The 15446-nt window shown below is 51.1% G+C and overlaps 1 protein-coding gene across 1 annotated transcript; it reads right to left on the minus strand.

Annotated features, from left to right (window-relative positions):
- Window positions 1–691: 691 nt before the first annotated feature.
- GSC (goosecoid homeobox) lies at window positions 692–3245 on the minus strand. Its single transcript, XM_081293230.1, has 3 exons — window positions 2125–3245; window positions 1454–1713; window positions 692–1113 (listed from the first exon to the last, which is right to left on the minus strand). The coding sequence occupies exons 1-3, from the start codon at window positions 2477–2479 to the stop codon at window positions 958–960; spliced, it is 771 nt and encodes a 256-aa protein (XP_081149356.1). The 5' UTR covers window positions 2480–3245; the 3' UTR covers window positions 692–957.
- Between the last annotated feature and the right edge of the window lie 12201 nt (window positions 3246–15446).

Consider the following 15446-nt stretch of genomic DNA (forward strand, 5'->3'; position numbering starts at 1 on the left):
ATACTGCCACTTCAAAGCAACCCTCTCCCGGTGCCCTCCTAGACTGACTGAGAGCGCATCCCTCAGCCCTGGCCACTCAGCCGCCCAGGGAAAAGGGTGCCCACGTCCAGGTACTTGGCCTCCTGGAAGAGGTTCTCCTGGCTGTCGTGGGGCTACAGTGCCAACTAGGGCTGCGGGGAGGAAACTCCTTCCCTGGTCAGAGGGGCATTTGGGGTGGAGGGACAGCCAGTGTAGTCGTGGAAGATCGAGGAAAGCACCCAGGGGAACAGGCATGTCCGCTGCCTAACTCAGCGGGTGGACTGACCATCTTTGGTCTGAGGTTTCACAGAAATAGGACTAGGGCTCTGGAGAAGCTTGGGTCCGCGGCCCTGGCTTCTACAGAGAAGGAAGGTGTGCGCCTTCTCCCAGCGGGAGGCGGGAGCAAGGAGCAATAACCCTGGCAGACCCTCACATCACCCCTTCCTGGAGAATTAGGGCCGAGGCTTCCTGTTAAACCAGGACACCCAGCCCAGCCCAATCCATCCCACGGTGAGTCCCCGCCACCCCGAGTTTTTCTTGTTCCTTCCTTTTGACAGGTCAAAGCTGCTCAATTTTTCTGTAGACGCTACAAACTAAATGGGTGTCTCGGCCTCGGACTGATGGTGGTGGTGGTGGTGGTACGAAATACAGACTGGCCCATCTACATCACCGTCACTTTATTGTATCGTCACCGTTAACTTAACTATAAATACTACAGTGGGGAGCAAGATGCAGGCGGCCTCTGACCGCGCGGGGCTGCGAGAACCCGCGCGCCCCGCCAGTCCCCAGGCGCCGACCCTCTCGGCTCTGTACACTATTTACAGCTCCACGTTCCTCTTTCTCGACCCCCTCCCGCAAGGCAGCGCGTGTGCAAGAAGTAGCATCGTCTGACTGTGCAAGTCCTTGAGTCAGGCAAGCGCCACGGCCATCCCGCGGCCGTCAGCTGTCCGAGTCCAAATCGCTTTTACCTTCCTCTTCCCTCTTCTCCGGCGACGCCTTCGAGGACGTCTTGTTCCACTTCTCAGCATTTTCCGACTCCTCGGATGAGGACCGCTTCTGCCGCCTCCATTTGGCGCGGCGATTCTTAAACCAGACCTGTTGCGCAAGTGAGCACAGAAGGACAGTTAAGGGGCGCTTGTCCCACCGCCAGCTCACCCGGGGGCTCCGTGTGGCCGCGGGATGATCGGGCGTGGGATCGCGAGCGGGACACCGCGCGCACACCAACAAAAGGAGCGGAGCCACTAGCTCCGGCTTCCGCGTTTTCTCCCGACTTCCTGGGCCTAAAGCGCCCTCCAGCCTCCAGGCGGCCACCGGGAAGTTTTTAAAGTTTAGGGAGCTTGGAGGAGGGCTGGGCCAACCCGCCTGGGGCCAACCCGCCTGGGGCCCTGCTCCCTGCGAAGGACCACTAGACACCGCCGACGGGCTGGGCGCCTACCTCCACTTTCTCCTCTCGGAGATGCACCTTCCGGGCCAGCTGCTCGCGCGTGCCCACGTCCGGGTACTTGGTCTCCTGGAAGAGGTTCTCCAACGCTTCGAGCTGTTCGTCGGTGAAGATGGTGCGGTGCCGCCGCTTCCTGCGGCAGTGCAGCTGGTTGAGGAGCTGCAGCTCGGTGCGCGACAGCGTGCCCACGTTCATGTAGGGCAGCATCTGGTGCGGCACCGGCGACACCAGCACCGAGCCTGGGCCCTCGTAGCCTGCGGCAAGCGGGGCGCACAGTCAGCCTCCTCCCTCGTCACCGCGCGCACGCCCGCTGGCCAGCCCGAAATCCTCTCCCACTTAAAAAACAGCTACAAAGGGGTCGAGGTGCCGGGAAATGGGAGGGATCATCCCCCCTCAAGCCCCAGAGCCAGTCGGGGAATTTAAAAAAAACCACACTTTCCCCACGGCAGGCACTAAATTATGGCCTGGGCGTGGAATCCTAACCCGGACACTACGCGAGTTACTTTCGCTAACTCGCGAAAAGTTTGCAGTAAGGCGTGTGCAAACTCCGCCAAAAGAGGGTTTGCAAGAGGAAAAGTTTGTGCCAGGTGACCAAAGCAAGCGCCACCATCCCAGGGACTAACGACAGCGCTAGGTTGCGAAGGCCCGAGCGAGCGCGACCATACCTGAGGGCGTCGGGACGCAGGAGCACTGCTGGGCGCCCAGCGGCTGCACGGGCCCGCAGCAGGCCGGGCCCACGGGCGCCGCCTGCACGTGCAGCTGCCCGTAGAAGTAGTTGTTGTAGCCTAGGCGGGAGCCGCCGACCGCGGCCGGGAGGCCCGCGCCGCCGGGGGCCACCGGGCGCGGGTAGAAGGCGCCGTAGTCCGAGGAGGTGCCTCCGCTGGCGCCGTAGAGCGAGTCCCCGTGCAGGGCCGGGAAGACGACCGGAGCCGCGGCGCTGGGCGCCACCGGCAGCACCGAGTCCTTGCAGCGCGGCCGGGCGGCCAGGATGTTGTCGATGCTGAACATGCTGGCGGGCATCCCCGAGACCCGCGCCGGGACCAGAGGGCAGCGGGGACACGCAGAGGAAAATGCCTCAAAGTGGGGGTGTCCGCTCTCTTCCTACGGCCGACCAAACCGAAAGAGAGCGCCGGCGAGCGTGCAGCCCCGCGCCCCTCCCCGCCCCCTGCGTCCGCTCGCCCTCCTCCCGCCCGCCCCTCGCTGCAGCGCTCGCTGAACTCAACCCGCGGGTAGGACGAGCTCGGACCAGCTGAACCTCTAGTTGGTTTTATACGGAGTCGACGTCATCCTGGATTTAGTTCCTGGTAATATGCAGATGACAAACAGAACCAGATTTGGCCTTTTCTTCTCCTTTGGGTGGGGGGAGGTTTTCCAGGGGAGGGGGAGAGGTGCCAAGGGGAGGGGGTGACAGAGCCTGAGAAGAGATTGTGGATTGAGAATTAATGAAATTAACCTAATCTTTTCCATTCGGCAGCCCCGCCGCGGGCCGGTCGAGCTGGGCGGGCGGCCTAATTGCCCTGGTTAATCTCATTAATTCCATTGTACTGCCGCAGTTAACAACTCCCTCCGCCCGACCTCTCCGCCCCCACCTTTTTTTCTCAGATTGGGTCCTATTATTGGGTGCGATTTCCTCTGCCTTTAGCTCAAATTCATTGTGGTCGGTTTTACTTTGGGGCTACTTCTTTCGGAATTTGTTTTGTTTTAGAAAATGTGAGTGAGTGTGTCCTTCCTCAACTAGGATTGAAAATTCCGCTCCTCCTTGGGCCTCCGTGTACGAACGGCCTAATTTCAACTCCTTCTCTCTTTTTTAATCTTTAAAGTTCTCTTCCCAATCAGCTGGTTAATTCCCACCCCCACCCCAGCCTTTTGTTTTTGCAAAAGTCAAAATTTGTAAAGCAAAAACGATGAAAGAAAAGGTGCATTGTATTTTCTAAACTATCTCTCTCTCTCTCTCTCTCTCTCTCTCTCTCTCTCTCTCTCTCTCTCTCTCTCTCTCAGGCTTTGGGTCAGAAAACTACCATGACAGTCCCTAGGTCCTTACACAACGAAGACCGAATTCAGCCACTATTTAAAGTTCAAGCGTAGCACTCAGAAGCGATGCTTCCAGCTGCCCCCTGCGTGGGTGTCGGTAGGTTTTGCGCTTTTCCTTGTTGATTCTTATTTTTAGAAGTGGGGTGTCCTCTTCCCCTGTTTTGGGTTTGCAATCCAGATTGGAGCCTTTGGGGTTTCTCAGTCTTCCTCTGGAACAATTGAGTCGCATTTTCCCCTAGGACCTGCTCACTCCCGAAATGACAGGCCCCTTAACTTCAGCCTGGCAGGCCCAGGCTGGGTTCCCCGGGTCCCGGGGGCCTGTACCAAGGCCCTCCCTGCTTGCCAAAGGCAGCCGCAGTGACTTGCGGGTTTCTCCGCACAGCACGGAAGCCTGCTGGAGCCGCGGGAGGCGCAGCCAGTCCACTCTGCGCGCAGGCTGTTGAGCGCGCTCTTCGAGAAGGTAGGCGACAGTGTGCGCGGAACGAAAACAGCCCCTGAGGTCCTGCGGCCTGGGCGCAAGCCCCTGGACTCCAAAGCCGTCTTTCTTCGGGCCTTTGCGCCAGCAACGCCAGCCATTCCAGGGGGAAGGGCCAGCACCGACTGAGACGGGAGACCGCCCTGAGCGGGGAGGGCAGACCCCGCCAGAGTCCCGAAGGAAGGCCGCCTTTAACTCCTACCCATTTTTTCGCCTTTAACTCCTACCCGATTTTTCTGGAACTGATTAGCCAGAGGTTCCCGAAAAGTTGTCTAAAATCACCTCAGTAAGACTAAGTCAGCTACGCTGCCTCTTCCCAAGCACCCGGGAAATGCCACTTGTCAATTCCTTTCCCAAGTCAAAGAGCCGTTGAGCGGAGCTTCGGTCCTGCGGGGGCGCAGAACTCGGCAATGCGCTGGGGCCGCGGAATGAGGGCTAGCGCGCGCTTCTCCTCCTAGTTCCCCGGAGTTGAAGCCCCACATCCTAACGCCCACCGGCTCGTGTGGTCGGGAGACTTGGTTCTTTGCTGTGCAAACTAGAGGTTGTTGGGAGAGATTAAGGCCGGATGGAAATGGGTCTCAATTTGGGGGAAGCCATAGATTTAAAAATAATAATTATAACCTCCCAGGAAGGAGAGTGACCCTCTTCTTTCAGAGGTCAGGTCTACGGTAAGAAAACCTGCCTTCGCTCTCCTAGTAACCAGGGAGGGAAGCAGTTTTTCCATCCTGAGAGACAGCGAATGGGTCACTAGGTCCCAGAGCACACATACTGCCGCCAGCCTTTCTCAGGTTCCGTTGTACAGGGCAATGGATGGAAGAAAACTGGAGGCTGCAGTTTCAGCAGTGAATTTATCTGCATTTGTGCTGGTTGCTGGGCGGGCGAACTTCACGGGGGTGCGTCTTTTAAGATCTTTGCCTGCATCAGGGGGAGGCAGAAGCGAAATAGGATTCTACAGGCAGATTCCTAGTCCATTAGTTGTCGTGGAGAGTGCTCAAATCAGGACCCCCAACAAAACCTCAGTCTCAGACCTACAAACGTAGAACCAACTCGCTGGCCAAGTCCACCCCTCCTGTCTTCTTCCTCTTGATTCTTGTCCTTAATGATCAGGTTGAACAAAATCCTAGATTGTGCCTCACTTTCCTGAAGCCCTCTGGCTAACTACCCAACCACTAGAAGGAAGAGTATCCAGTCTGAACATCAGAGTTGGAATGAATGGAGACACTTTGTAAACTGCCCCTCTTTTGGAGGCCTCGAGATTTTAATTGATCAAACCTAATCCAACATTCATTGAGTCCCTTACAACCTTAATATTACGAAGGTAACTGGCCCAAGGAGGTTGGGGATGGACTAAAGAACATTTTCTTGTTCTTTTCATCGGGACAAAGGAGTGTGCTGTCTCCACCCCTGCCCCCAGCATTAGGGCAGGGTCTCGCGGAATCAGTTGAGTCTTAAGATAAGAGCAAATTTGCAAGCTCTATCCTCTAATGGAGGAGAATTTCAGGGAAGGGGTCACAGGGACCCAGAGCCACACACTACTGACTCTGCCACCTCTCACAGCAGCTCACCCCTGCCTGGCGTACCTCCCCCACCTGGGTGCCCCTCAATCTGTGGTCCTTCCTCTTTGTCCGCGGGGAGGCAGACGCCAGAAAGGCGTCGTCTTGGCCCGGTACCGCACCTCCTCTGAGGACGAAAACCCACAAGTGTCCACAACGCGCCAATCTTGCCCCTCATTGCCTGGCGCAATTGGAATAACAAATGCAACGCAAGCAAATGGTCCCCCTCGTGTTGCTAAGCGATTGTTTGTCGGCCCCACACGCACGGCTCAGCATGGGAGGACCCGGAGCGTCCAGCGGCAGCCGGGAGCGCTTCGGTGGGAAAGGCAGTAAACACGCCGCTGATTTTCCCTATTATCACCCAAACACGATTTCACACAAAGCAATCACCACGCAGAAGTCTATGAAAATGTGTTTGTTGAGGAGTCATTCGCCCCGGTAATAGCCCTCATTTTAAAAATATTAAAGAATAGATCAGTGGATTCCACATGCGTAAGGTATATTTGCTGTTTGGCCTCTGTGGAAGGCGTCTTGCGCTGCGGTCATCGCTAAATTGATTCAAAGAGTGTAGATTAAATTGCTTCTCTGATTTAAAACAGAGTACTCAAGTTTGGAGCGTGTATCTGGGCATATCTCCGCGCCCCGAGATATTTTCATCGTGGAAAAAGCTGTCCCCTTTCTCTTTGCACCCCACTCCTCACAGCTGTATTTTAAAATGCATACCCGGCCCCAACTTCTTAGGATTCGTTTCTTAATTCTCTCACTCTCTTGCCTGATCACAGAGCAGAGTTTATAATCCGATGCATGTAAGTAAGATTTTTCTTATCATGTGCAAAAGGCTGGTGTGTCCTTTTCAAAGATAACCTAGCCCTCAAGGCTGCATGGAGGTCAGAGGAATTAGGAACAATTCTAATGTCTCTGTAGGTCCCCAGTGCGCAGCAAGGAGACCTCAGTAGTTTTCACCGCGCAAATTGATATTCTCGTTGGTGTTTAGGCTTAAAAAAAAAAATCTAATGTTTCAAAATTGGTACGCCAAACAAGCACTACGGTTCTGCTGGTCCCTGAAGGACCCCTCCGATAGCTCTAGCCATATTCCAGGGAGGCTGGTCCCCAGTGGTGCTGACCCACCCGCGCAGCCTCCACCCGTTCAGTCTCTGCCCGCTAAAGCTAACCAGCGACGCATTTGTGCTGGGTCTCTTGCATTCAGCTAAACATAGGGAACTTACCAGATGATTTTTGATAGAAGTTTTGAAACATTCTAAAGAAAAACACCCGAAACCCTAAGAACAAGCTCATCAAGGTGTTAGGGAAAGCACGAAGCCCTGGGAGAGAAGAGGGTGTCGAAAAATGACGTGTTCCCAAGGCCTCAAGGGGGAAAAAATAGCTTCAGTTTTCCTGGGTTGCAGAAATCCACTTTCAAAGTTTGTTTCAAAGTGACTGCACCGTTGCTTTTGCAAATCGCAGAATGCAAATGATGATAATTTGTTCTCAGAGGAACTTTCTCTTGAAATGATTAAGCAAAGTCAGTCATTTGAAAATTAGAGCGAAGGCACAGACGGTCCTGAAGCCCCTTGCTAACCGATATCAGCTTCTAAAGTTTTCATTCATGTAAACCTCATTAATGAAGATCTTTTATTTAAACGTCAAGGGGATTTGAAATTTAGAGTAAATTATGAAGCTTGTATGTCTAGCCAAGTCATGGGTCAAATGCATTTGTGAAAAACTGCTAAAAGAGCATATGGTTTTGAATTTTTCTACAATGACTAGTGTTTAAATAAATTGCTTGTACTGCTTAACTTCATGTGTAATTTTGACAGAAATTGGCCTATAGCCTTTTGATATGTAAACATTTCAGTCTTTTATGCGGCATAAAAAAGACACTTGCTTTTTAGGACAGCTCAGGCAGTCACCCTGTAATTCAGAAAGCCGGCACCTACCATTACATTCTTGCTAGATTTCAACTTTCAAGTGGCAGCCTCAGGGGAAAAAAAAAAGAGAGAAAAGAAAAGAAAAGAAAGAAAGAGGATATTTCAAAAGCAATGTCCATTTGGGATTAAAAGCTGCAAATGAGGTGAGAACGTGCCACTTACTATCTGAAAGAAATGGATAAACCATAGTTATTAAAGAACATTTCTGTCACTTTTCTTTAAGCCAGCTCATCCAAGGGGACACTTAAGCAGGGTTCAGGGACTGATGGGCATGTCATTAAATGCTTGTCTTAGGGTGTTGCTGATCAGTCCAACATACAAATAGGTGTTAAAAATCTAGGTATCATTTCAGAATGTTACCAGCAAAATGGCTTCATATCACAGACCTATTAAGATGCAAACATCAGTCTCGGAGGAGAATCATCTGGGGCACAGAATCAGTGATCTGAGCCATGCGTGGATCTTTCTTGGTGGAAGGTGGTTGCTACTGATGTTGCACAGTTGGGGCAGAGGGTGCAGTTCAGAGCCCTCTGGGCTCCCAGAGTTTTGGGAAAAAAAAAGCATATAAATTTGTGTAAACCCATTTGTTACTAATGTATTTGTCTCCCCCAAATAAGTGCTATCATGAGAACTGGATGCCTTCACCCAGGGGGAGACAGCAGACCCCTGCGTGCGTGTGAGCAGGGACGGCATGTTCACTTCCTGCAGCATGTGCACTTCCAGGCAGCAGGCCTGGATCCTTTCCAGCTGCTCTGAGGTCGTGCCCATGTTTGTTGTGTCAGTCTTGTCAAGTGCAGACTTTTGAGTGACACGGTCCCTTTGTGAAGTTTTGGAGGAACTGGGGAAAAGAACTCTCACAAGGCAGGGGAGACCCTCATTTTTCTCATTTTTTCTTTTGCATAGTTGAGTGGCCTGACTTAACAAATTGAAATCCTCTTTCTAAAAAAAGAACTTGCTGGGACGAATCTAATTAAGGAGAAAAAAGAGGGAGAGAGAGAGAGAGAGAGAGAGAGAGAGAGAGTGAGAGAGTCTGTCTCTCTAGGAAAGACAGGAGGAGGAGGTGTTTTACGTATGGTTCTCAAGCATTCCAACTCATCCAACTGTGGTCAACAACCCCAAAACGGAAGGACCCATTTCATGACATAAAAGAAAGTTCTAGGATTTTTGTTTTGTCTTTTTTTTTCCTCCCCTAAATATTCAATACTCTAGCCTAACCTTTTAAGTCTATTTCAAAATGAATCAGGGTAAAAATTTGGGGGGTGTTACCTGTAAATTTTAAATTCTTAGAAAAATTAATTAGTTCTACAGCCTAGAACTGCTTAACTTTGAGAAACTGGACCCCCAAAGTGTGTTAGGGGTCAAAGTAAGCTGGGCAAGGGAAGTGTTTTGGATAAAAGAAAGACACTCAGTACTTTAAAAATACTTTGGAATGTTGAGTTTGTTTGGTTTCCTTTTAGCAAAAGAATATTATGAAGCAAAACTGAAAATTATAGCAAAAGCTAGCCATGGTGACAGGTAACCGTTAGGTGTCCAGAAAAGTTAACATCTGGAGATATGGGTAGTATATTCTTTTTTTTTTTTTTTTTTTTTTTGGATGGTGCTGGGATGGAACCCAGGGCCTCACACATTGCTACCAATGGCTTATAGCCCCAGCCCAGTGTACTCATTTTTTAAAATAGGACTTGATGAAATGGTTATTTGCTGGTGCATCATCTCGAGACTTCTCGGGGGTATAATTTACATCAGGTAGCATTATTGATGCTTTGGATACATCACAATGAAAAGCATATCCTCCCTCAGCACATTCTGTCCTCAGTACTCCAGCATCTCGGTAGAGCCCGGTTTTCGATAGTTTCCTGACCTCCTAGAGGGACACTTCCATAGGCCCTGAGTACATTTTAAAGAGGCAACTGCCCTGCTTTGTGTGTGTGTGTGCAGAATCCCAAACTTCAGAAGCAGGAGTCAGGCCAGTAATGGGAAATGGGGCCACCTTCAGAGGCCACAGGTACTTCACCTGCCCCATCCCACCATCACAGGACTGGGACTGGGACTCCGTGTTAGGCTGGCGTCACCATCTGCAGAGGAGGCTGGCCCCCTCCCAGCATTTCTGGGTAATTCTGGCCAGTTCCTTCCCACTTAGGCCTGTTTGATTCATGTTGGGGCTTCATTGTCTTTTCTTACCCAGGGGATCATGAAGTTTGGAATATACCAATAGGTGCACGTGTGCACACACACTCTCTCGCACACACACACACCCTCCCTCAACTCCATACTCCTTCATTGTCTACAGTGACTTGGTTCATTGTTTCTGGGCCTGTCAGCCTCAACACCAGCTCCGTGGCTGCCTCCTCTGGAGAGTTCATGTTTGTTACCTTATTAGGGTTGTTTACCTATAACCCAAGGACAAAAACTGAATGTTGCCTGACCTACCCTCTGGATTTGGTTTCATTTAGTGGTAAAATTCTTTCTGCAGACCAGAATTTCTTGGGTTTAAAAATCACAAGTGTCTATCACCCATGTCATGGGTTGTTGGTGATTTGTGTATTACAAGGGAAAGTCATCTGTTCATAGCAAGGACAGTTTGGGGAATTCAATATACTGAATGAGCAAAACCTACGACAGGCCGGGTGCAGTGGCACATGCCTGTGATTCCAGTGGCTCTGGAGGCTGAGGAGGGAAGATCGTGAGTTCAAAGCTAGCCTCAGCAAAAGTGAGGCGCTAAGCAACTCATTGAGACCCTGTCTCTAAATAAAATATAAAAAAGGGCTGAGGATGTGGCTTGGTGGTTAAGCATCCCTGGGTTCAATCCCTGTACCAAAAAAACCACATAGTACAGTTCAACTAAAAAGAACCTCTCTTGTCTACACGATACCATGCACATGCAGGCTTTTTTATTTTTTTTTTATTTTTTTAAATAGCTCTCTACACTTTTATTCCCCTCTTGTGAACTTTGTGGGTAAAGTCATTTCAACTCTGCCTGGAAGGTCAGTACATTATTTGCATGTGAAATGGGGACATCAATACCTGTTTGTGCCCAACTAGTGAGGATACTTCCTCTGAATCTCTAGAGTTCTGCAAGTGTTTGTATTTGAAAGTATCTCCAGTCAGCTTAGAGATGGGAACATAAGTTTTTGATGATGCTTTCCACATTCTGATTTAAGCCGTGGCCATTCTTTTTTCCAAAACCCTCAGAAAGCAGCTTTCCAAGTTAAACTAGGCTAGAGTGATCAAGTGAACGTTTGACTTGAAATAATTTTTAAAATAACTGGCTCACCATTCAAGTGCTTCTATGAGGCGGAGGGGGCAGAAAAAAGAGCTGCTTTTCAAAGCCCTCTGCCTGCCAGAGGTATTCCGCACTTCCGATCAAAGATGGATATTGAATATGTGTGGCGAATGCATACCACTCCGTGTTGCAGGGAAATTCTTTATTGAATATTTCTCGCTCACAAAGCTGGAGTCACTGTAAAATCTTGCTCTTTGGATCCGTGTCGGGTCTGACCTCGTCTTCCAGCATACTAACAAATTGCCTTTTTATTGGTTTGGGTTCTGAATGAGACACAGCGTCTGCATACTGTAGCAAGAAACAGTAGCATCTAGCATCGAGGGTGCGTCGTGACCATGGCTGAATTAGTCCACACCACTGGTCCCTTTATAGAAAATATAGCAAATGGACTTGGCATTAAGTTCTGAAGGTCTGGCCAAAAGGGAGAGAGAAGGAAAGGACCTTGTGCTCAGTGGATGGTCACGTTACTCAGGGAAGCTGGGCCTTGTTACTGTCTCCTGCTGCAGGTAAGGACGTCAAGACCAGGCAGGGGTGGCTGCCCAGCAGGTTGAGGCCTGGATTTGAACTTGACTCTCTTTGGCTCCCCTTAGCTATAATACTAAACAGATTCTTGAAAAGCACCGAGATGACCCATTCCTCAATCTGTCTGGCACTCAATTACCCTTTCCTCCTGCTCTGCCACCATCTCCCATAGGGGCTCTGGCCACGCGGTGCTTCCTGTTTTGTGCTGCTCAGCCCCTGGGCCTTTGCTAGCTCTGCAGACAGACCTGGAAGGATTGCAAGGGCCTTCTGTGGTCCAGGAGGAGCCCACGTAGAGTCAGAGGCATCTGAGCCAGGATCATGCAGGGGTGGCCTGTTCAGCATCTGATTCAGCCCCGCATTCGCATTCCCACCAGCTGACCGCAGGCCTTGGCACCAGGAGCAGGCTGAGGAACTAGTTTGAGGAAAGTGTAGATTCCCCTCCTGCTCCCCAAGTTCCAGGCCAAAGGCTCTTAGCAGCAGAGTGTTAATGAAACGCAGTGGGCACTCTGCTGAGAGAGAGGGCGGGGCTGCTCTGTGCATTTGTCAGCCAGGCAGCTCCTGGGGACTGTGAGTAGAGGAGTGGGTCACCTGCAGGTCCTCAGCCACACCTGTGCACACATGCAGACAACAGCTGCCTTCAAACCCGAGGACCCACGCGTCCCCAGGGAGTGTCCCACAGTTCTCCAGGTGGGTCCTGAAAGAAGAGAGCTGGAGGACTCACCTCCCTGCTTGGGCCCTGTCCCCTTCCTTTTTCCATCTGTGACATGGGAGAAGCAGCCAGGGAACAAAAGAAGTGCCCTCCTGGTTAGATACCTGCCATTCCCCAGTGGGAATTTGATCACTGGCCTTATTTGGGGGTGACACCTCCCCATCACCTACTCAGGTGGACCAGGGAGGAAAGGTGGGTACCTGGTCCAGTGCCCCCTGGGAGCTTCAGGAGCAGGGCTGCCCTACATCCCGCTGCTGCCCACTCCATGGTGTCTCTCTCCTGGCCTGGGACAGCTGGAAAAGGTGGACTCTTAGAGACCTTAGCAATGACATCTACTTCAAGTGGGTCCTCCTCCTCTTATAGAGGGTCTGTTTTGAGACTATGGTACCCATCTCCCTTTGTCTCTGTGTAGACAAAGCAAGTCCAGAAGTGCTCATTGCTTGGTCCAGTGAAAGAATGTCCCCAGTGGCAGAACTAGCCATTCATCCAGTGAGAGAAAGACCCGGGGCTCCAGGGAGCTCAGCCATCTCTGGAGCCAGAGCTCCCCGTTCCCATGGCAGCACCCCTTGGGAGAGTGACCTGAGCTGTGACTCCCATGGGTGACATGCTGGCCAGCAGGACAGGCTTTGCCCCCAGACCAGTTTCCCTCTCTGACACTCTGGAGCTGTGTGAGCTGGAAGTTCCCTGAGCCTCAGTCTTCTCCTCTGTGAAATGGGAGGTCTGCCCTGCTTCTTGGGCTACCCATACCAGGCACAGAGGGGTGCATGGTAAGAGCTCCCTAAATAGCTACATTTGTTTTTACAAGCTTAAGACCCTAGTCATTTCAGGACTTGTATCACAAAGGCCCCCAGCTCTGGCTTAGAAGGAAGTTGGAGTCTCCTGCTATCTGCATAACAAAAGGCTCAAATCCCACCCAGGAGAATTTCCAAGGAAAATACCACTTCACCTTGGAATTTCGACTGTAGTACTTCACTTAGTTCCCAGATTAGAGCCATAGCGGCCCCAGGGTGTTTTCCAGGAACATAGCTTTGCTGATGAAGAAACTCAGGGCCAGAGAAGTCCAGTGACTTGCTCAAGGGCTCAGAGTTGGAGGTGCTAGCCTTGACATGCCTTGCCTGGCATCCTGGCAGCCCTGGGGTCAGGTCCACCAGACCCCCTCCTGGCCTGCCTCAGCTTTGGCCTGCTGCTCCTTCCAAAAGCAAGCCACTTTGCTTTGTTAAGAAGCAAGAGGCTTCCATGGTGCATATCTGGAAGCCAAGGGCCAGGCACTGGGGAGGCTGGGGGTCCTGAGCAAGCTGTGCCCCCTCCCAAAGCAGAGGTCACTCCGCAGCCCAGCCCTGCCTTCCTCTGCTCTCCACACCCTCCTCTCCTCTTCTCCACCCTCTGTCCCAAGCCTGGGCTTGGCAGAGATCAACCTTCTCAGGGTTAAGATTCAAGGTCCCCCAAGAACATCCCCCTGGAAATTCTGCTCCTACCATTCGCAGATCTGGAAGGATATCCATGGTAACGTGGCTTGAAATTTATTTTTTTTAAAGGATACAATTTAAATGTGCCTCGGTAGGGTATTAATTAATTAATTAAATAACCCCACCACAGCCACCGGAGGAGTCAGGCCACCTTATTATACGCACCGATGTGGACAGATCACCAAGACATATGCTTGGTGACAACCACATTCTAGCACAGTGTGATCATGCGTGCGTATTTGTATGTATCCCTGTTCTCGTTCACGTGACGTGGGCTCATAAATATAAATGAGTTACTATTTGGAAGGCCATGAGAATAATGCTCGGCTCATAGTAAGTCCCATATCGTGTTGGAATAAACTCAAGTACGAGAGGAAAAAGTGTCGCGTCTATTGGACTCACAGCAGTGGGCGCCAGTTGTCGGGGAGGCCTGGGACTGGGGCTGATGATGAAGGGGGGGCTGAGCACCCTGTATCTCTAATGCTTTACCTTGGCACAGAAACACCCCATCATGTTTTACTTGTGAAATTTAAATTAAATATACCTCCAAGCCTAAAAAGTCCTCTTCAAAATAAGGAATGCCTTTCCTTCTCCACACAGGCAGTGTGAGAGGGAGCGAGCGCCAGGGGTCAAACAAATAACCTGGAGTCAGGGGCCCACCTGCCCGGCCTCATTTCCTCCACTCGCACCTCATCCCAGCAAATAGTGCTTGGAAATGAGTCCCCTTGCTGATGACTGGCTCCCCTGGGCTCCTGGATAGCAGCTGGGGCTGCGGGAGGGGGGGCTGCCCCCGTGGACAAGTCATGGTTTTAAAGTCTTAAAACCAACCAGATCAGGTTTCAAGCCTTGTCCTTTAAGTGGGTGACAACTTCTTGTCTCTTCAATGGAATCCCAATCTTTACCTTAAGTCCCTTTCAATGCTTGAGAAGCACATGAGGTGTTCGTGAGCATAATGATAAATATTTTCATTGCCGGGTACGGTGGTGCCCACCTGTCATCTTAGCCACTTGGGAGGCTGAGGCAGGAGGATCGCAAGTTCAAATCCAGCCTCAGCCACTTAGCGAGACCCTAAACAGCTTAGCGAAACCCTGTCTCGAAATAGAAAATACAAAGGTCTGGGAACGTGACTCAGTGGTTAAACGCTCCTGGGTTCAATCCCCAGTACCAAAGAAAATAAATAAATAAATATGGTCATCTTTGTGTCTCGGCACCACTAAACAATGCCTGACATGTTGTAGTTATACAGTGCATGACTACGAAACTGGACTGAAAATAGTTTGTAAGGAGTTAAAATAATAACAAAAGTGTTCCCTTCTGTGGTTGTTTTTATGCTGGGGTCTACCTCCGGCCTTGTGCGTGCAGGCACTTTACCACTGAGCTCTGTCCCCAGCTGGCATTGGTTTTCCAATTGTGAGAGTCCCATTTTGATCTTTCAGCCAGGTACCCTGGCACATGCCTGTCATCCCAGGGCCTCCCAAGGCTGAGGCAGGAGGATCGCAACTTCCAGGCCAGCCTCAGCGTTAAGTGAGGCTCTCGGCAATTGCTTGAGACCCTGTCTCAAAAATAAAAATTAAAGGGGCTGGGGATGTGGCTTGGGGGTGGTAAAGCACGCCCGGATTCAACCCCCTTTAGTCCCCTTCCCCCAAATCGATTTTTGGAGTGCATGTTCACAGGGCATCCCACCAGCAGACTGTGCTCTCCTTTGGTGTGTTAGGCATAGTGCTCCCTCCTAGAGAAGAGCATGGCGAGTGAGAAAAAGTCCCTGACCCCATGGAGCTTACACTTGAACAAGGGGGAGGGCCGGGACACACCTGTGTTCAGGCAGGCTGGCCCCTGGGTGTTCAAAGGCAGCATTTCCCAGTGCCCCCTTCTAAGAACTGAGTCATTCTGTGGACCCTCCATTTGATTCAGAAGATTAACCCTTTCGAGGAAAACCGTGAAAAGACAAGGGGGCTCTGGTGCATTAATAGCGTGAATGTCGTGCTGTCGTCAACATTTGTATGTGAGGAAACGAGGCCCC

The sequence above is a fragment of the Spermophilus citellus genome (genome assembly GCF_964194105.1).
Source record: "Spermophilus citellus genome assembly, chromosome: 4".
In the NCBI taxonomy this organism is placed as follows: domain Eukaryota; kingdom Metazoa; phylum Chordata; class Mammalia; order Rodentia; family Sciuridae; genus Spermophilus; species Spermophilus citellus.

Excerpts from the sequence above, each read along its gene's own strand:
- GSC (XM_081293230.1), bottom strand. The coding sequence starts at position 2,479 with ATGCCCGCCAGCATGTTCAGCATCGACAACATCCTGGCCGCCCGGCCG. Across the intron at positions 1,714-2,124 it reads CTGCGTCCCGACGCCCTCAG|GCTACGAGGGCCCAGGCTCG; the intron begins GTATGGTCGCGC and ends CGCTTGCCGCAG. Across the intron at positions 1,114-1,453 it reads TCCGAGAGGAGAAAGTGGAG|GTCTGGTTTAAGAATCGCCG; the intron begins GTAGGCGCCCAG and ends CTTGCGCAACAG.